This window comes from Salvelinus sp. IW2-2015, linkage group LG1 (genome assembly GCF_002910315.2).
Source record: "Salvelinus sp. IW2-2015 linkage group LG1, ASM291031v2, whole genome shotgun sequence".
In the NCBI taxonomy this organism is placed as follows: Eukaryota; Metazoa; Chordata; class Actinopteri; order Salmoniformes; family Salmonidae; genus Salvelinus; species Salvelinus sp. IW2-2015.
In genome coordinates, this window is record NC_036838.1 from 45,073,967 (window position 1) to 45,096,534 (window position 22,568).

General features: G+C 44.9%; 1 protein-coding gene across 1 annotated transcript in view; it reads right to left on the reverse strand.

The window, feature by feature from the left end:
- The window catches only part of adamts9 (ADAM metallopeptidase with thrombospondin type 1 motif, 9), a 43,021-nt gene that overhangs the window by 5,388 nt on the left and 15,065 nt on the right, over positions 1-22,568 (reverse strand). The window contains 14 exon segments of the mRNA XM_023993893.2: positions 1,798-1,965; positions 2,068-2,175; positions 4,731-4,850; positions 8,881-9,045; positions 9,767-9,934; positions 10,021-10,231; positions 10,356-10,482; positions 15,375-15,504; positions 15,621-15,787; positions 19,510-19,605; positions 20,301-20,418; positions 21,046-21,182; positions 21,473-21,654; positions 21,817-21,962. Of these exon segments, the coding sequence (XP_023849661.1) occupies positions 1,798-1,965; positions 2,068-2,175; positions 4,731-4,850; positions 8,881-9,045; positions 9,767-9,934; positions 10,021-10,231; positions 10,356-10,482; positions 15,375-15,504; positions 15,621-15,787; positions 19,510-19,605; positions 20,301-20,418; positions 21,046-21,182; positions 21,473-21,654; positions 21,817-21,962 (2,043 nt within the window).

Genomic DNA, 22,568 nt, shown 5'->3' on the forward strand with positions numbered 1-22,568 from the left:
GTCTGTCTGTCTGTCTGTCTGTCTGTTGTCTGTCTGTCGGCGGGCGGGCGGGCGTCCGTCCGTCCGTCCGGCGTGCGTGCGGTGTGTGTGCATGGTGGCCATAGCTGCAGATGGTGGGACTAGTGATCTCTGTCTGATGAGAAAAATCAGTAAACCACAAGGATCTAGCGTGATCTCTGTCTGATGAGAAAAATCAGTAAACCACAAGGATCCTAGCCCCTCTCTACAGCCCCTCGTCACTCAACCCTCCCTCTATCCCTCACACTCCCTCCATCCCTCACGCCTCCCTCCAGCCCCATGCCTACCTCCATCCCTCACACCTCAATCCATCCTTCATGCCTCCCTCACGCCTCATTCCATCCTTCACGCCTCCTCTCGCCTCATTCCATCCTTCATGCCTCCTTCACGTCTCCTCTCGCCTCATTCCATCCTTCATCTCCCTCACCGCCTCCTCCATCCCTAACGCCTCCTTCCATCCCTAACGCCTCCCTCCACCCCTCACCCTCCATCCCTCACGCCTCCTTCATCCTAAGCCTCCTTCCATCCCTCACGCCTCCCTCCAGCACATCCTACCTCCATCCCTCACACCTCAATCCACCTCTCCTCTCCTCACCCTCATTCCATCCTCACGCCTCCTCTCGCCTCATTCCACTCCTCATCCTTCATGCCTCTTCACTCTCCCTCTCGCCTCATTCCATCCTTCATGCTTCCCTCACGCCTCCCTCCATCCCTAACGCCTCCTTCCATCCCTAACGCCTCCCTCCCCCTCACCTCCATCCCTCCGCCCCTTCTATCCCTAACGCCTCCTTCCATCCTCACGCCCTCCCTCCAGCCACATGCCACCTCCATCCCTCATGCCTCATTCCATCTTCTGCCTCCCTCACACCTCCTTCCATCCCTCACGCCTCCTCCAGCCACATGCCTACCCCATCCCTCACACCTCATTCCATCCTTCATGCCTCCTTCACGCCTCCCTCTCGCCTCAGTCCATCCTTCATGCCTACTTCACGCCTCCCTCCATTCCTCACGCCTCCCTCCATTCCTACGCCTCCTTCCATCCCTAACGCCTCCCTTTATCCCTCACACCTCCATCCCTAACGCCTCCCTCCACCCCTCACGTCTCCACCTCTCACGCCTCCCTCCACCCCTCACGCCTCCATCCCTCACGCCTCCCTCCACCCTCACGTCTCCATCCCTCACACCTCCCTCCACCGCTCACGCCTCCCTCCACCCTCCCTCCACCCTCACGTCCCTCCACCACCCACACTCCCTCCACTCCTCACGCCTCCCTCCACCCCACACCTCCCCCACCCCTCATGCCTCCCTCCACCCCTCACGCTTTCCTCCACCCCCACGCCTCTCTCCACCCCTCACTACCTCCCAGACCCCTCACGCCTCCCTCCACCCCTCAGCCAACCTTCCAAACACCCCTGAGCTTGTTTTATCACCTCCTCCCCTTGGACCAGAGAAACACCCAATCACACAAAGTCATTATGAATTGTGGTCTGAAAAGCACAAACCACAGCTAAATATACTTCAGATATTATAGGCCACTGAGCTGGCTAGAAATACAAGTTAATGAACAGTGCAGAGAGAGCATATAATGGTAGACAGATTTCCCTCTAGAAGAACTGTTCACAAAGGTTAAAGACTATAGCAATGGAGGAAAACACCATATCCGTAGCCAGAAGACCCTCTAGTAATGTCAAATATTAAGTGGATACATTCAATATATTTTAAGTGTACACAGTATATGCACTTAACATGGTGGTTGATTGAAAGACAGTAGTTACTTACTGAAGTCCATTCTAGGACCTTCCACTGTCCGCAGTGCACTACAATGCACCCGTCGCTGGCTGGGGGCTTGACCAGGTGGGAGCAGGCAGAATCCTCTGCAACCCCACCCTGGATGTCACGGCAACTAACATAGCGCATCCGGGTCCCTTTGCCGCAGGTGGAGCTACACTGTGGTGAAGAAGAAAGAAATCAGTACAGTACAGTGCAACACACACACACACACAGTATTTAATTGCTACAGCGAGTGGTAGTGCAACCAATAAAACCAACCTGTGTCCAAGAGCCGAACCTCCACTGGGTTTTGTGTGAAAGGTGTGAGGGGACTTTGGTCCCAGGGGGAACTGGGTGGCTGACAGGACACTGGGCCGGTTCACAGTCCTACAGGGACAAACGGACACATCCATCAAACCAATCACACTGACAGAAACACACCACACAGTACTACACTTTCATCTACTTACTGGACACAACCTAGACAGCTCTGACAGAAGGGTACTCACCAGACCAAAAGTAACGGTGTTACTCTGACAGATCCCAGAAACACACAACGTTAAGACCCTCCACATGAGGCCAACCTTCAGAATAACCTGACGCCTGTCATAACGTGTCACAGTGGAGTGGTATCCCAGTCTCCAATGCCAACACTGGGCTCCTTCCCCACCTTCCGCCCTGCTCTACTCCCCGGTGCCCTCTCATGACCTTTGAACCCCTAATTCTGGGGTGAGCAGAGGAGCCTAACTCAGGTTTAGCAGGGCCATAGAGGGCTCCACATTCCACACTCTGAGTCCTCTGAGTGGAAACAAACAGGACCCTGGCAGCTAGCCAGGCAGGCAGGCAGGCAGAAAGGCAGAAAGGCAGGGGGAACACAACCTCCACAGCCTCACACTCACGCAGTAAAATACACCGTAAAACATGCAGTAAATGGTTGTGAAGGTGGTGGGAGAAGAAGAAGAGAAAGAACGAAGGAGGTGAATTATGAGAAGGTACTCTGGTTCTAAAGGCAGCCAAGGCCTGTCTATGACACTGTGGGTGTGTGTTGATGTACGTTGTGTACATGTCTGTGCGTAGGTGGCAAGTGTTAAGTCGTCATTGTGTATTTTTTGGTTTACTCCATCTCGTTGGTCAACTCAGGTAGAGATAAGCTCCTTTCTTTTCTCTTTCCCCCTTTTCCAGCCATGCAGTAGTTTAGGGTGGGCGGTCTCGGAGCTGACTTCACGGATGACTGGCTGGAATCACAGGGAGGTGAAGTGACTGATTCAGGGTCACTGGGCCTGACGGCTGAGTCGGGAATTAAGGCCGGGACCAGGGGGGCCTCCCTGGGACCGGAGTCTCAATCTGCGTTTATGGCTCAGCCCAGCCCAGCCCAGCCCACCACTCCACACCCCACCCTGACCTGCCCACCCCATGCCCCAGGAAAACAGACCATTCTGCCTTCCAACTATTAGCGTGGAGAGAGAAAGAAACAAGCCCTAATAAACTAAACTGATGCATGGTGAGAAGTCCATAAAAGTAGAGGTTCATGAAATGTATGACGATTAGTCATCAATTGTATGAATGTGAGTTTGTGTTCACTGTTTATGTGTTGGTCATTTTCAACACAGCAGGAATTGTTTTACTGAAGAGGTTTTTCAGATAGGTTCACATAAGGTGGAGAGAACCAGCCTACACACATTCCATGTTGTTCATTATTTTCCATAGAATGCATAGAGCCACGAGTTGATTATCCCTTTTATGAGTTCAACATCCACTGAAGTAGCTAGCAAGTTACTAGATAGAGACTGTAGTTGCCTTGGTAACCAAACAAACAGACTTGCTAGTTGAGCTAACCAAACTATTCATCCTAGCTTGTTATTATGAACATCGAATTCAACAATGCTAAAAATATATATATTTGACTTTTACTTTTAAAAGCAGCTCAAACACAGTAAGAATTAACTATAGCCATTGAATTCTACCGTGCAAATAAATATACCGTGTGTTATATGGAAATAATGCACGCTCTAGAACGCCCTTCAAGTCAATCAGAAACGAGTATTCAACAATGCCATGGTATAAACTACAGTACAAGACTGTTAACATATCGACATTAAGGTGGGAAACTACACTATTACACTACAGTACAAGACTCTTGACAGACAAACGATACCCCTGGCAGACTGTAGGTGTGACTTACATAATAACCAAGGTGAGGACAGTTTCCAAGAATAATCCAGGAATGTTTTGCACCATCACCAGCCCTGCCCCATGGCTGGGTTTCTGGGGTTAGAGCCAGTTCCCCCTCCCCCTCCATCACCCACCCCCAGAACCCCCCTGCTCCCTGACAGGAGCTTTCGTGCGCCCCCTGCCGTGGAAAGGTCCTTTTCTCCTGCTCCTTCATGCTTGGTAAGGAGGCGGACGGCTGGAGGGAGACAATCGCAGCTATGTGTCTCCGACTGGGGGTAAAAGCGGCCTGGCACAGCCCCCCACTGACCCCCCTTTAGACAACAAGGCTTTATTGAGTCCAGGTGATAATGGACTGGGTCACAGTGTGTCATTGACTGTACCTGTGTCGCAGCCTGCGCAGGAAAAAACCCTTTCCTCACTATAAAATGTAACACCATTCTACAAATGCAGGGGAAGGGGAAAGTCACATGGTCAGCTCACAACTAAGCATTTAAGTAGTGTGTCAGGAACAGATAAGGGTGTTTGTGTGTTCTACTGAGTCTGACAAATCAAGCCCTGGGTGGTCTAATACTGAGAAAATTGCATGTAGGCCTCACTACAGGTTATATCCTCACAAATGTCACTTGAAAACTGAGTAGTATACAAGGGCTGTAGCCAAAGCATCCACAAAACTGCTTTCACTTATCCCATGTTATTTGTCCAGATGTGTGCAGAGGAGATGGGGAACGTATAGAGATGTTGAGATGGGTCTTAGTGGACTGTGTCCTTACCTGAGTGTCAGTGGGCCGTGTGGCCGCGTTACATTCAGTGTCGTCCATGACAGACCCATATGACCTCACAACGCACTTCACCGCTCGCATCTGGTAGCCTGGTCCACACGAGGTAGTGCACTGTGTTCACCAAAGAGAGAACAAGAGAAAAGAGCGATATAAAGGAAGAGAGAGAGAAAGATAAAAAAAGGGACAGAGAGAAAGTCAGAGACGGACAACAAAAAGCCAACAGCAAATCTTCCCAAAAATGCCTAACTGAAGGGGAAAAAGTGCACTCCCTTTGAGCCTGGTCAGACTAGTGCCAGCAGATGACAGCCTTCATGACCATAATGCATGAGTAATTCATCTACTTTCCATTGCTTTTTTCCCACTGTATCCAAGTCAGTGGGTAGATACACCACACTCTTTTCTACCTCACTGACTCCAATGAAACGAGGTCAAACTTGTGTGGCAGCAACTTTAAACAATCTTTATTAAGAGCTGTAATTTTATTGTGAGGAGCTGTCATTTTATTGTGAGGAACTGAAGTTGTATTTAAAAAAAAATCTGTTTTGGCCAATTCCATGGTATAGGAACACCTAATCTCCATCACACATTTAGGCTTACAGGCAGTTTGCACACACAAGCTGATTTATAAGAGCATAGTTTTGATTTGCAAAATGTTGCAATACCTTTCTAGACTAGAGCCTAAGGATTGCTACAAAGCAGCTGTTTTTCATCCTCTGAGATCTACACTGATTATGCTTTAGCAAGCATAACGATTGTGTACAGATTTAGTGTGCTTATTTTGGTATGTGAATGGGGGATAGATTAAATCAGTGTCTTAGATTATTTTTCTTCTGTCAATGCTCTACATCTGGAGAAAGCATAGTACAGCATTCCACATAGCTAAAACTCTATAGCAAAATGGGCTTATTATGATAGATACAGTAGTATAAATAGCTGCTCCATTTGGTCATATTCTAATATTTTAAACATTTGGACACATTTGGAATAACACAATATGTTCACAAGACATGCCACCAGAGATCTCTTCCCAATCCCCAAGTCCAGAACAGACTATGGGAGGCGCACAGTACTACATAGAGCCATGACTACATGGAATTCTATTCCACATCAAGTAACTGATGCAAGCAGTAGAATCTGATTTAAAAAACAGATAAAAATACACCTCATGGAACAGCGGGGACTGTGAAGAGACACACACACACACAGGTACAGACACACTCATACGCACACACACACGAGCACACGCACTCTACACACACGTACATTGTAATATTGCTGTATGGTGGTATTATACCATTTGTATTGTAGATATGTAATGGTGCAATAATGTTAAGTAATGTACTGTTTTATATTTTGTTGTATGTGTGATGTAAGTGCCTTAATGTTTTGGACCCCAGGAAGAGTAGCTGCTGCCAAGGGGGATCCATAATAAATACAAATACATAATCATTAGCTGTTGTAAGATACAACACTACAGTCTTTGAGGAACAGAGGGTAAGCCACAGATGTTACCTGGAACACAGTGTGTCCCACCTGTCAAACATCGACTCCATTTTGTTGATTCCAGCCTACAAACAAAAACTCAAACAACAAGCTCCCGCGCTCAGGTCTGTTCAACGCTGGTCCGACCAATCTGAATCCACGCTTCAAGACTGCTTCGATCACGCGGATTGGAATATGTTCCGCATCGCGTCCAACAACAATATTGACGAATATGCTGATTCGGTGAGCGAGTTCATTAGGAAGTGCATTGACGATGTCGTACCCACAGCAACGATAAAAACATTCCCAACCAGAAACCGTGGATTGACGGCAGCATTCGCGTGAAACTGAAAGCGCGAACCACTGCTTTTAACCAGGGCAAGGTGACCGGAAGCATGACCGAATACAAACAGTGTAGCTATTCTCTCCGCAAGGCAATCAAACAGGCTAAGTCTCAGTACAGAGACAAAACGAGTCGAAATTCAACAGCTCAGACACAAGAGGTATGTGGCAGGGTCTACAGTCAATCACGGATTACAAAAAGAAAACCAGCCCCGTCGAGGACCAGATGTCTGCTCCCAGACAGCTAAACAACTTTTTTGCCCGCTTTGAGGACAATACATGCCACTGACAGGCCCCCTACCAAAACCTGCGGGCTCTCCTTCACTGCAGCCGAGGTGAGTAAAACATTTAAACGTGTTAACCCTCGCAAGGCTGCAGGCCCAGACGGCATTCCCAGCCGCGTCCTCAGAGCATGCGCAGACCAGCTGGCTGGTGTGTTTACGGACATATTCAATCAATCCTATCCCAGTCTGCTGTTCCCACATGCTTCAAGAGGGCCACCATTTTCCTGTTCCCAAGAAAGCTAAGGTAACTGAGCTAAACGACTACCGCCCCGTAGCACTCACTTCCGTCATCATGAAGTGCTTTGAGAGACAGTCAAGGACCATATCACCTCCACCCTACCGGACACCCTAGACCCACTCCAATTGCTTACCGACCCAATAGGTCCACAGACGACGCAATCGCAACCACACTGCACACTGCCCTAACCCATCTGGACAAGAGGAATACCCATGTGAGAATGCTGTTCATCGATTACAGCTCAGCATTTAACACCATAGTACCCTCCAAACTCGTCATCAAGCTCGAGACCCTGGGTCTCGACCCCGCCCTGTGCAACTGGGTCCTGGACTTCCTGACGGGCCCCCCCAGGTGGTGAGGGTAGGTAACAACATCTCCACCCCGCTGACCTCTCAACACTGGGGCCCCACAAGGGTGCGTTCTGAGCCCTCTCCTGTACTCCCTGTTCACCCACGACTGCGTGGCCATGCACGCCTCCAACTCAATCATCAAGTTGCGGATGACACTACAGTGGTAGGCTTGATCCAAACAACGACGAGACGGCCTACAGGGAGGAGGTGAGGGCCCTCGCGAGTGTGGTGTCAGGAAAATAACCTCATACTCAACGTCAACAAAACAAAGAGATGATTGTGGACTTCAGGAAACAGCAGAGGGAGCACCCCCCTATCCACATCGACGGGTCAGTAGTGGAGAAGGTGGAAAGTTTTAAGTTCCTCGGTGTACACATCACGGACAAACTGAATTGGTCCACCCACACAGACAGCGTTGTGAAGAAGGCGCAGCAGCGCCTCTTCACCTCAGGAGGCTGAAGAAATTCGGCTTGTCACCAAAAGCACTCACCAACTTCTAACAGATGCACAATCGAGAGCATCCTGTCGGCTGTATCACCGCCTGGTACGGGCAACTGCTCCGCCCACAACCGTAAGGTTCTCCAGAGGGTAGTGAGGTCTGCAAACGCATCACCGGGGGCAAACTACCTGCCCTCCAGGACACCTACACCAACCCGATGTCACAGGAAGGCCATAAAGATCATCAAGGACAACAACCACCCAAGCCACTGCCTGTTCACCCCGCTATCATCCAGAAGGCGAGGTCAGTACAGGTGCATCAAAGCAGGGGACCGAGAGACTGAAAAACACTTCTATCTCAAGGCCATCAGACTGTTAAACAGCCACCACTAACATTTAGCGGCCGCTGCCAACATACTGACTCAACTCCAGCCACTTTAAAAATGGGAATTGATGGAAATTATGTAAAAATGTACCACTAGCCACTTTAAGCAATGCCACTTAATACTATGTTTACATACCCTACATTACCCATCTCATATGTATATATACTGTACTCTATATCATCTACTGCATCTTGCCATCTTTATGCAATACATGTACCACTAGCCACTTTAAACTATGCCACTTTATGTTTACATACCCTACAGTACTCATCTCATACGTATATACCGTACTCTATACCATCTACTGCATCTGCCATGCCGTTCTGTACCACCACTCAGTCATATATCTTTATGTACATATTCTTTATCCCTTTACACTTGTGTGTGTGTGTAAGGTAGTAGTGTGGAATTGTTAGGTTAGATTACTGTTGGTTATTACTGCATTGTCGGAACTAGAAGCACAAGCATTTCGCTACACTCGCATTAACATCTGCTAACCATGTGTATGTGACTAATAAAATTTGATTTGATTTGATTTGATCATAATATTACCTGGCACAAAGCTATGTCAACACTCTCATACACATGTCACTATACGGTTTGTCAACAGGTGTGCCTCACCTGGCCCCAAGGTCCGACCTGCCACGAGGCACAGTCCTGCTGCTGACACGTCTGGACCGACTCAGGCTTGGACGCAGAGTCACAGAAGCGGTCGTCCCGTCGGTCCTCCGCAAACTGGCACCATGTCTGCCGGTGCTTGTACCCTTTCCCACACGTCACTGGGCACTGCAACAACAGTCAACAGGCACAATGAGAAACATGGGCACACATAGCATAAAGCCTTTGGAAAGTACACTCAGAAAATGAGGACAACAGTGTGTGTGTGCAGTTAACAGTAGCTTTGACATGTACAGTAGGTTAGCTATGTGTGTACAGTATGTGTTTGTTTGGGATATTTGAGCAATAATGCCCAAGGTGTGTAGTATATGGCCAATATACCACGGCTAAATGCTGTTATTAAGCACGACGCAAAGCTGAGTGCCTGGGTACAGCCTTTAGCCATGGTATATTAGCCTTATACTACAAGAGATGCCTTATTGCTATTATAAACTGGTTACCAATGTAATTAGAACAGTAAACAAGTCATTTTGCATCATACCCATGGTATATTGTCTGATATACTGTACCACAGCTTTCAGCCAATCAGCATCCAGGACTCAAACTACCCGGTTTATAATATAAAACATTTGCGGAATGTGACACATAGCCTTTTTAGCTGCTTGGACAGAATGTGAAAACTATGCAATAACACTAGTTATTGCACCACATACTGCACTGTACATGACAAGATATAACAAGGACACTCTGTAATTTTTACATCTTTAACAACAAACTAGACGTAGCATAAAAAGGCCATCTGGGTTCTAAATTCCTAAATTCCTAAATTAATTTCAAGTGATAATCAACATTTCCAAAGCGTAGTCCAAACATTCTCCATGGAACTGACCTCAGACCAGTCTCCGGTCTTCCACGCGGGACACAGGAACTCATTGCAGTTCTGGGCGGTGGTCAGCTTGTCTCTCTGGCTGCACTTACTCTCATCACTTTCTGCCTCAGAGGACTTCCCACACACGGCTGCACGACGCCGGGACCCTCCGCCACAGCTTTTGGAGCACTGAAACACACGCACACGTATTAAACCTTTGTCCTTCTGTTTTGCCTTCTCTTTTTCTTAGCCCACCCAAAAACAGGTGGTCTCACCTCTGACCAAGAGGAGTACTCCCAACCGGCCGGGTTACAGTCACCATGGCAACTCTCCTTGTCCTCAGGTTTACGTTGACTGCTGCAATAACGCTCGTCCACCTTCTGGGTCTTTCCATCGGTACGGCTGAGTTTGGCGCAGTAGATCTCCAGTGTACGATATCCCACTCCACATGGGACTGTACACTCACTCTTCCGCGCTACATGCCACCTGCACAGACAGGAAAGGTCATAGGTGAGAGACGATGACAGGAAACATACAGATCGCATATATAAAGACTGATAGTGATGAAGAATCTGTGATATGGATAGATGGAGAGTGGTTTAGGCAGTACCTGATTTCACAGTCTGCGTTGCAGGGTTCTGTGACCATGGCTGGTCTGGCAGCCCCATGGCACCTCTGGTCTGAGACCACCACACGGTCCGACTCTCTACTACACAGGATCTTCCTCTTACGCTCTCCTGATGGGGTGTGAGAGAAGGTTTAGTTCCTTGGTCATGGTCCTGCTGCTTTTGGTTTCTCCCTGGGATTGAATCGATTGGCTAAAAAGTCCATGCACGCTTGGACTCTTTGGAGTCTAAATCAGACACTTGTCAAAAGGCAAGAATGAAAACCAGCAGGAGTGTGTTCCTCGAAGAGACAGGTTTGACGTCCATGGTTAAATCATTGTAAAATCGTTCTTATTTCAAAAAGCGTTCCCAGAAACCTTGCTCTTAAAGCTGGATCCTCCACCTATACCTTCTGTTCTCAATTTTTATAACCAAACATTAAGAGCAGTAAATCAGTAGAACTGCCAGTAAATCTACATGGATAAATAGAAATGTGTTAGTGAAGAAAGAAACTGCATCTTCAGCCCTTATTCTCTTTAGCTATTTGTGACTTTGCCACTGAAGAGCGCCTGTGACGTCGACATTTCACTCCATTGCATATTTACATGTAAAATGTTTGTCCTTTTTAGCACTGGCAACTCCTAGCCAATTCATAGACGCTAACTACCTTTAGCGCCTATTGACAATTGTATCGTCTTGCTGGGGGGGGGGGGTTGTTAAGAGCCCCGACGCTTGCTCTTAATCCTTACAAAAAAGTTATACAGGAATCCTGCAGGAATTTGACCCTTTGTGAAGTAATTGTGCAGGTGTCCTACAGGACTCATGTAGTACATTCCTGCAGGTATCCTGCAGGACCAAAACCTGCAGGATTTTGATATTCCTGCAGGATATGGAAAACTGCTGAAGGAGGAGATAAAATGTATGTGGACATGGTGCAGATGTATATAGCCAGCTAGTTTTCTATTCCAAAAATATGTGTTTTTAACTCTCCTTTACAATTTACAACAAGAAGATGAACAGTTATGTGACATATTGGTCACCATAGCAACAGTTGACAGTTGGAAGTTGAGGAAATGGCTGCCAGGCAGTTTAGTTAATTCAAGTACTGCTAATATTAAAACAAATTTTGACAGGTAAGGGGTCAGAGAAACATACTAACTATAACAAATGTTTATATGAACATGCTAGGGGGTGGCGTAGTTAGTTTTTAATGTGTTGTGTTTGTATAACATTTTGTATAAATAAGTTAGCTAGCTTAGCTAACATGTCCTCTACCACTGGCTGCTAGCTAGCTAGCTTTGACAAAAAAAACATTTAAAACTTTTGTTTCCATGGAAAGTGACAAATTAGGTTTGATATCCCTCTTGCTATGTCTCATTAGTACTGTTGTCACAAGATAGGCTATAACTTTTAAGTGTTTTGAAACGGATGGTGATAGATTCGATTTTTGAATGACTAGGCTACTGGCTCCTTGGCAAGCATTTGAAGACGGTAACCAAGTCACATGACCGATCATGACCTGTCACAAATAAGGACGTGATTGCATTTAAATAGTAAAGAGGGGTTTAAAACATTGTTTATCTATGAAATATCACATTATTTTCACTGAAATAATAAGGTCACAATTGAATAAACAAACAGTTTGATTTAAATAGAAATGAATAATTTTAACATCACTTTCTCTCTGTTTTACTTGTAGCTTGCTTGGATAGTTTCCCCACCTCCACCATGTGAGTTCTCTTCTTTTCCCTTACAGCTTAGACTACAAGGAGCACAGAAAACACACACACTATAATTATTTGCCTTGTATATCTAACAGTTTAGCAGAAGGCCACCACACCACAGAGTTGGTCAGTGCATGAGAAAACAATACATTTACTAATTCATCTGTTTCTGATTCTTTGTCTCATTTGCAACTCCATTAGTCCCAGTTGTCTACTAGTTAAATTCTCTGAAGGATGAGGAAGGGATCCAGCAGGTTGTCCTACAGGAAAATGGATATACTGTATATCCTGCAGGATTCCTGCATAATTTTTGGTGCAGGATTCCTGTAGGACTTTTTTGGAAGGGAGAGTTAAAACGCATTGCTTGTGGTACGGTTTTGAAAACATAAGGAACGTATAATTCATATCAGCAAGAAATAATAATACAAAAAAAGGTTAAACTACTACACACGTTTATAAGCTTAGTGTTCCCACACGGCCATATTTCCATGTTACAGCGCTTGTTTACAGAAAACAGATGGAAGACATAGGCGACTACCTGTGATAATTAGAGTAGTTACCGTCTATGAATGGGCAAGTCTGCGCTCAACTCTGTGGAGGAGTTAATGTACTTGGCTATTTTAGCGACAAACTCAGATTGTAAATGTTTGCTAATGGTTGTTAGTGTTGCTAACGTTTTCAAGCAAATTCCTATCGCTAAAAATGTCACACCGTTGTTATAGAGAAGGTCACAAGCTAATAGGGTTGCAAAGGGAGTGTATATTACTGAAACTTTCTAAGTTTACCAGTAAACTACCAGAATTTTGGTATCTTTCAAGGATTTTATGTAATCGATCACAATACATCTAGTGTCTCTTTTGGGTACTTCAGATTATCAGAAGTGTCTGTAAAAATCTCTGGCCCTCTGTGTGGCCTTATCACATAAAAAATAAATAATAATATTTCACAATTATTTAACCAGGTAGGCCAGTTGAGAACAAGTTCTCATTTACAACTGCGACCTGGCCAAGATAAAGCAAAGCAGTGCGACAAAAACAACAACACTGAGTTACACATTGTATAAACAAACGTGCAATCAATAACACAATAGAAAAATCTGTAAACAGTGTGTGCAAATGAAGTAAGGAAGTAAGGCAATTAAGGCCAATAGTGGCGAATTAATTACAATTTAGCAATTTACACTGGAGTGATATATGTGCAGATGAGGATGTGCAAGTAAAAATACTGGTGTGCAAAAGAGCAGAAAAGCAAAAACAAATATGGGGATGAGGTAGGTAGTTGGTTGGATGGGCTATTTACAGATGGGCTGTGTACTGCTGCATTGATCGGTAAGCTGCTCTGACAGCTGATATAAGTCTCCAACTTCAGTGATTTTTGCAATTCATTCCAGTCATTGGCAGCAGAGAACTGGAAGGAAAGGCGGCCAAAGGAGGTGTTGGCTTTGGGGATGACCAGTGAAATATACCTGCTGGGGCGCGTGGTACAGGTGAGTGTTGCTATGGTGACCAGCGATCTGAGATAAGGCGGAGCTATACCTAGCAAAGACTTATAGATGACCTGGAGCCAGTGGGTTTGGCAACGAATATGTAGCGAGGACCAGCCAACAAGAGCATACAGGTCGCAGTGGTGGGTAGTATATGGGGCTTTGGTGACAAATCAGATGACACTGTGATAGACTGCATACCATTTGCTGAGTAGAGTGTTGGAGGCTATTTTGTAAATGACATCGCCGAAGTCTAAGATCAGTAGGATAGTCAGTTTTACGAGGGTATGTTTGGCAGCATGAGTGAAGGAGGCTTTGTTGCGAAATAGCCGGTTCTAGATCTAACTTTGGATTGGAGATGCTTAATGTAAAATATATGACATCATTTAATAGGATGATTTAATAGGACAAAGCTGTAATCATTATCCTAAATATAAACCATCAACTTAGTTCAGCATGAAACGTTCTTTATATATATAAAAAAATATTATGTCAATATGTAATTGTTTTGTCGTCAAACTGGTGGTAGTTGTGAAAAAAGTAAATAGTTGAAGAGTTGCTGTTAATTGAAAATAATGACATTATTGATCAGATGCTATTTTCATTAATTAGGCTATTTTCTCTTAAACCATATGTTCTATATATATATATATATTAAAGTTATTCAAGCAGAAATTACCAAAGAATCTTACTGAAGATTCCGGTAACCTTGGTAAATTACCGCTAGCTTTGCAACCGTACACGCGAGTAGAAATGTTTGACATTGTATATTTAAGAAGTTAAGTTCCATTTGTATCCCTGAGCTGTACTCACCACTGCAGGTTGCTTACTGATTTGGAGAGAGCGCACCGGCCACTCACATGCGCCAAGTAATTACAATGGGAGAATCTCAATAGCATTTCCTTGATTCCTCTGGGACCTCTGAACTCCTCATCCAATTTGTTTTGAGGAGGCGGCGGGGAGAGAGCACCCGAGGAATCAAGGAAACACAATTATGATTCTCCAAATCTTTTATGTCGAGGGGTGTTTTCCTAATAATAGCCTATCTACAGTATATTAGTTTAACGTTAATGTAATAAAGTATTTGTCCTGAAATGTTTAAATATATTATGGATTGGTCATAGATAAGACAACTATTGAGAAGTATCGATTGTAAAGGGAATTATTAGGCTAATAATAATTTATGAAATACTTGTTTAGGTGCATTTTGTATTATCTCAGTGTTACGGGTTGGGCTTCATGTGCCCATTTTCAGGAGAGCATAGGCTGGAGTGACATGTTATACAATGCTCTAGTCTAGGCCTACTAAACTCAGCTGTGTGCAATCATTGATGCGTTGTCAAAGTTATAGGAGCTCTGCCTAGTTTAAAGGTGCTCTGTCTTAGAAGCTAATTGAAGCTTCAGTATATTGGCCATTTCGTTTATCTGTATAAGTCAGAGTCCGTCAACATCTTGTCATAGATCCAGCTCACCTTCTGCACCTGTTAATAAATACCACAATTTTGCACCTGAATTCCATCTGACTCCTGATGCTTCACACACCCTGACAAGACCGTAGGGTCCACTATTCTACACAATATAAAAAGAAATGTCTACTTTTCAACTTTCTATAAAACCCTTGGTAGCAGGAGCTTTTTTCGTGTTGGCGACTTCATGGTGGTCAGATACAACCACATACAGCCTCAACTCCTCTCTCCCCCGACCGTACACCTCCCCCCACACCTCCTTTCCCACACTCTTCCACTATCTTCTCTTTACCCCGCTAACCCCTACACCCCCTCTCCTCCTTCCCTTCACATCCCTCCCCCAGCCCTCACCTTGGCAGGGCCTGCTGCACTCCTGCCAGGGCCCGTAGGCGTCCCAGATGAACTGCTGGGGTTTATCCTCGATAGGGATGTTATAGGAGTACCTGACGTCTGGGTTGTACAAGTTACCTACAGAAAGCACCTGCGGAGTGAGAGGGGGGCAGAGGAACAGAACAATACGTACAGTTCCACTGTTCCATTTGCATCATAACCATTTTACTGTGTCACCTTCTCAACAGTCATGTAAGGAGTTGTTACCTGGACAATGATCTCTTCTTCGATGCGGTCAGTGCAATTGATTCTCTCAATGATGTGGTCAGATCCGCTGTACTCGATGATGGTGTTGCCCAGTTTGATTTCCCTTTTAAACATGCTAACCACAAACTCTCCATTGAGCAGATACTCCCCTCTGATGTTTGAAACAGCTGCACATAAAGAGAGAATGGGTGACACTGACATGAATAAAAAGGATGGCATAGGAGTCTGAAAGTACAGTATGGGACAGGGTGAGAAACCACAAGTGTCTTTGATGAGCTCAGCTACTGTAAAGTCATTTTTCCTTTTGTTGAGGAAATCAAACAAGAGTGTTTACATGGACATACTATAGAGTTGCCTGAGTGTTTACATGGACATACTGTAGAGGTGGATACTCTGCATTGACATACTGTAGAGTTGGATACTCTGCATGGACATACTATAAAGTTGGCTGAGTGTTTACATGGAGATACTGTAGAGTTGGCTGAGTGTGTACATGCACATACTGTAGAGTTGGCTAAGTGTTTACATGGACATACTGTAGAGTTGGATACTCTGCATGGACATACCTGTAGAGGTTAGATACTCTGCATGGACATCTATAAAGTTGACTGGGTGTTTATATGGACATACCGTAGAGTTGGCTAAGTGTTTACATGGACATACTGTAGAGTTGGACACTCTGCATGGACATACTATAAAGTTAGCTGAGTGTTTACATGGACATACTGTAGAGTTGGCTAAGTGTTTACATGGACATACTGTAGAGTTGGCTAAGTGTTTACACTGGCATACTGAAGAGTTGGCTAAGCGTTTATATGGACATACTATAGAGTTGGCTAAGTGTTTACACTGGCATACTGAAGAGTTGGCTAAGCGTTTATATGGACATACTATAGAGTTGGCTAAGTGTTTACATGGACATACTGTAGAGTTGGATACTCTGCATGGACATACTATAAAGTTAGCTGAGTGTTTACATGGACATACTGTAGAGTTGGCTAAGTGTTTACACTGACATACTGTAGAGTTGGCTAAGCGTTTATATGGACATACTGTAGAGTTGGCTAAGTGTTTACACTGACATACTGTAGAGTTGGCTAAGCGTTTATATGGACATACTGTAGAGTTGGCTGAGCGTTTACATGGACATACTGTAGAGTTGGCTAAGCGTTTATATGGACATACTGTAGAGTTGGCTGAGCGTTTACATGGACATACTGTAGAGTTGGCTAAGCGTTTATATGGACATACTGTACAGTTGGCTGAGCGTTTACATGGACATACTGTAGAGTTGGCTGAGTGTTTACATGGACATACTGTAGAGTTGGCTGAGCGTTTACATGGACATACTGTAGAGTTGGCTAAGCGTTTACATGGACATACTGTAGAGTTGGCTGAGCGTTTACATGGACATACTGTAGAGTTGGCTGAGCGTTTACATGGACATACTGTAGAGTTGGCTAAGTGTTTACATGGACATAATGTAGAGTTGGCTGAGCGTTTACATGGACATAATGTAGAGTTGGCTAAGTGTTTCACATGGACATACTGTAAGAGTTGGCTAAGTGTTTACATGGACATACTGTAGAGTTGGCTACACTGAGAGTCGGTCAACTGTAAACAAACTCTCACTTAACTCAGTGATAAAAAAAGAGCAGCAAAACAGCTGATGTTTTCATTTACAGCAAGGCCTGCAACAGAGAACAGATAAACCTAATTGGGGTAAAATAATCCTGCATTCCTCCTGGAGGAATCTCATTTCTCCTGTTCTGTTCATCAGTTTGTCTGCTGCACACATTCACACTAATGCGATTATGGAGCTAATTTCCTGAGTTACTTTCCTCGCCATTTCACACATCACAGTTATGTGGCTGCAGAGACCGGCCCACTTCCCGCAAGCCCTCTTACCCCCTGTTCCCCCTCAGGCCCCAGCTCAACCGCAGAGACAGTCACGCACGCACACACACACACACACACACACAAACACGCACGCACACAAAGAAACACAGGCATAGTGACCTTTATGAGCAGCACCGAGAGAATGAAATGGCCCACACAGGGCTATATGAGTTCTGGATCATTAACGCGTTAGCACGTGTGCCCTAAACTCTCATACAGGCCAGGGTAAATGGGCCCTCCAAATCTCTCAGCTGAAGACAAGCAGAACACTACTGTAGCACCACCAACCATAAATCTAATCAAATAAAATCAATTTTATTTGTCACATGCGCTAATTACAACATTACCATGAAATGCTTAAAGCCCTTAAACAACAATGCATAATTAATAAAAATAAGAATAAAGAAAATATTAACTAAATAAACTGAAGTAAAAAAGAAACTAACACAATAAAATAACAACCATATACAGGGGGTACCGGTACCGAGTCAATGTGCGGGGGTACAGGTTAGTCGAGGTAATTGAGGTAATATGTACATGTAGGCAGGGGTAAAGTGACTATGCATAGATAATACATAGTGAGTAGCAGCAGTGTAAAAAAACAGGAGGTCAATGCAAATAGTTTGGGTAGCCATTTGATTAACTGTTCAGCAGTCTTATTGCTTGGGGGTAGAAGAAGTTAAGGAGCCTTTTGGACCTAGACTTGGCGCTCCGGTACAGCTTGCCGTGCAGTAGCAGAGAGAACAGTCTATGACTAGGGTGGCTGGACTATTTGACAATTTTTGTTGGCCTTCCTCTGACACCGCCTGGTATAGAGGTTCTGGATCGCAGGAAGTTTGCGGAAGGAGGCTGAGCGGTTGCCATACCAGGTGATGCAACCGGTCAGGATGCTCTCGATTGTGCAGCTTTAGAACCTTTTGAGGATCTGAGGACCCATACCAAATATTTTCAGTCTGCTGACTAATACATTCTGGTAGAAATGAGGTAAAACGGATTGGATGAGCATTTTCTTCTTTGCTAATGGCCTTTTACAGCTCGTTAAGTGTGGTCTTAGGGCCAGCATCGGTTTGTGGTGGTAAATAGACAGCTATGAAAAATATAGACACAAATTATCTAGGGAAATATTGTGGTCTTCAGCTTATCATGCGGTAATCTAGCTCAGGCGAGCAAAACCTTGAGACTTATTTAATATTAGATTTTGCACACCAGCTGTTATTGACAAATGGACACAGACCACCACCCCTCGTCTTACCGGAGGTAGCTGTTCTGTCTTGCCAATGCATGGAAAACCCAGCCAACTGTATATTATCCATGTCGTCGTTCAGCCACGACTCGTTGAAACATAAGATATTACAGTTTTTAATGTCCCAGAAACACAGGCATAGTGACCTTTATGAGCAGCACAGAGATGTCCCAGAAAATGCTCATCCATAGGCGGCGCTCCTAGCGGCCGGCGACTTTAATGCAGGAAAACTTAAATCCGTTTTACCTCATTTCTACCAGAATGTATCATGTGCAACCAGAGGGAAAAAAAATCTACACTATCTTTACTCCTCACACAGAGATGCGTTCAAGCAAAAACTAAAGCATGAATTACCAGTGACCCAATAGGATGGATGGTAGAGGCGGGTTACCCACTCGCTGGCAAATTCTCACCAGGCGCCTGGATCTTTCCCATCTGACTAATTAAAGAAAGAATCTTTGTCCAGTTCGAGGTGAGTATTCGCTGTTCTGATAACCAGAATCTCTTTTCGGTCATAAAAGACAGTGGCAGAAACATTATGTACAAAATAAGTTACAAACAAAGTGAAAAAACACACAAAATAGCACAGTTGTTTAGGATCCCGTAAAACGGCAGCCATTGAACCATCTCATATCTGCTCAAGAAGAGAATACTAAACCTTTTGACACCTCTGAAAGGTAGGCATGTTTAAATTCAACAGCCAACAAGACCCTAAAAAAGTGTTTTGATAGTGAGTCTGAGTCTTACCGAGGTAGTTATCGTCTTCTGGTTTCCCTGAGTAGCTGTGTTGACGAACATCAATATTTGTAGCACCACTGGGTATTCTCACCACTTCGTTGTATCCTGCAGCACAACAAGCAGAAGAGAACTCAACGTCTCTGAGTGGACATGACTAAGTTAGTGGTCATTATAAACTGGGTGGTTCGAGCCCTGAATGCTGATTGGCTGACAGCCATGGTATATCAGATCGTATACCACGGGTATGACAAAACATTTATTTTTACTGCTCTAACTACGTTGGTAACCAGTTTATAATAGCAATAAGGCACGTCAGGGGTTTGTAATATATGACCAATATACCACGGCTAAGGGCTGTATCCAAGCACTCATTGAGTCGTGACTAATGACTAATGTAGCTGGAAACGGCAGATTTTTTATGGAATATCTACATAGGCGTACAATTAGCCTTTTAAAGTGATAAACTTGGATTAGCTAACACAACATGCCATTGGAACACAGAAGTGATGATTGCTGATAATGGGCCTCTGGACGCCTCTGTAGATATTCCATTAAAAATCAGCCGTTTCCAGATACAATAGTCATTTACAACATTAACAATGTCTACACCGTATTTCTGATAAATGTTATGTTATTTTAATGGACAAAAATGTGCTTTTCTTTCAAAAACAAGGACATTTCTAAGTGACCCCAAACTTTTGAACAGTAGTGTATAACGGGCTAATGAAAAGCGTTCAGTGACCCTTTTCAGCCATTGTGATGATACGTAGTTTGAACACCACGACTGGCCCTAGGCTCACCGTAGCGCACCATGTTGAAGGTGCCTGCCACGGTCTTGCACGAGGAGTTGTCACCGCCACACACACCACACTTATCTCTCCTCGCCTTGGAATTCAAGACATGGTCACATCCCGCTTGCTGCACAAGGTATGAGAAGGAGAATGGAGAGGTGGTTAATGAGGAAAAGCAAGTGGAGGAGGAAGAGGTGAAGAAACTGGAGGAGGAAGAAGAGGAGAAGGCAGATGATGAGAGGGAGGGAAAGGGGGGTATAGGACATGAAAGGATAAATATCCAACTTGTGCTACAACATAAAATGCATCACTCTCACTTTCATTTGCTTGGCAGATTCTCATTGATAAACATTGATGCAGCTAGGATTTTAGTATTTGCGAGATAATGTAACTAAAGTAGTGGCATTCTTATGAAATCCTGTACTGTACTCTGCAACACTCTGCTAGCCTGCAGGGATAAAAACCGTATGACCTAAGAAAATAGTTGCCTAATACACAGAACCTAACCCGGTTAAGTGTGTTAAGTCCATATCAGTGTAACACATCTGACAGGAATTCTCTATCGTAAACAGCACCAAAGTGAAACTCTATTCTGATATAGTTGGGTTTAGTTCAAGTTCCCTCTAATAGGGACCTCTGTGATCAATATTCTTCTAATTTTAAAATAATGTCATTATTATCTTATTACTGTTATGAATGGTATATTAGGTTAGCTGTCAGACTGAAGCTATTAAAGGCTGTGTGTCAGTCTCACCCTGCACAGGCCCTGCACACAGATGTCGTTGGTGTCGGGGCCACATGGCGTGCCGTCGATGACCCGATCCCTGAGCTGATAGTAGGCGGTGCTGCCAGCCACCCTGCAAAACAGCTTACAGCGATCCTTCATCTGAACTACAGGACAGGAGAGGGAAGGGGAATGGTGAAAACAGTCCACTGACCACATTAAAGGGGCTAATGAATTCAATCATATGGATGCTCTAACAAGTTTACTTAGCGTCCTCAAGCTGGATCACATTGATTCACTGAGCACTCAGAGTGCTATGAGCACATCTACAGGAAGCCTTGGTTTACTTACAGCACCATTTCTAAAGGTCTAAACAGTCCAGTACATATAGAGATGTTTCTCTGTGTTAGAAAGATGCAAAAACCAGAAGGTGTCAAGAGAGAGAAGATGTTCTTACTTCCGCTGTACTTGGGTACCCAGCGCACATTAGGAGGTAGACCGTTGATGTTGAAGTGCCGGCCGTCGAAGGCTGCACACTGCTCCTCTCTGAAGTCCCTCTTCTGCTTGGAGCAGGGCTCTGAGTTACATGAGCGGAACTTCATCCTGCGCCCCACACAGTACTTCCCCCCGTTCTTGGGCCTGGATGAAGGTGGTAAATAAATACATAGTCAAATCTTGTACTCTAGGATTGATATGGAAAGAATTCATTTAAGGAGGCTTGATGGTATGGTACATTGACCACGGTAGCTCCAAGGGAGACACAGTCCAGTAGATGTGCATGACTACAAAGGCTGTGCTTACATGGGTTGGTTGCACTCGCGGTCGGCGATTTTGATGCCCCCGCCACACGTCCGCGAGCAGGAGCCAAACGGAGACCAGCCTCCCCACGCCCCCTGCACTGCTGTGGCATCGTGGCTCTTGGTAATGCACTGGCCATGTTTACAGTGCTGTGGAGAGAGAGAGAGAGAGAGGAGAGAGAAGAGAGAGAGAGAGAGAGAAGTGAGAGTGAGAGAGAGAGTAGAAGGAGAGAGAGAGAGAGAGAGAGAGTGAGAAGAGAGAGAGAGAGAGAGAGAGAGAGAGAGAGAGAGAGAGAGAGAGAGAGAGGAGAGAGAAGAGAGAGAGAGAGAGAGAGAGAGAGAAGAGAGAGAGGAGAGAGAGAGAGAGAGAGAGAGAGAGAGAGAGAGAGAGAGAGAGAGAGAGAGAGAGAGAGAGAGAGAGAGAGAGAGAGAGAGAGAGAGAGAGAGAGGAGAGGAGAGAGAGAGAGAGAGAGAGAGAGAGAGAGAGAAGAGAGAGAGAGAGAGAGAGAGAGAGAGAGAAGAAAGAGAGAGAAGAGAGCGAGAGAGAGAGAGAGAGAGAGAGAGAAAGAAAGAAAAGAGAAGAAGAGCATGAGATAATGAAACCTTAGCCTGCACACTGGCAACACATCTATCTGAAAGTACTTCACAACCTCCTTTGATGTTAATCTGGGAAAAATTACAAAACGAATGGAAAAAGACGGAACCCAAAAAGACATCCATTTTAAATGTGTCTGTCTGAGGGTAAGTGAACTCAAA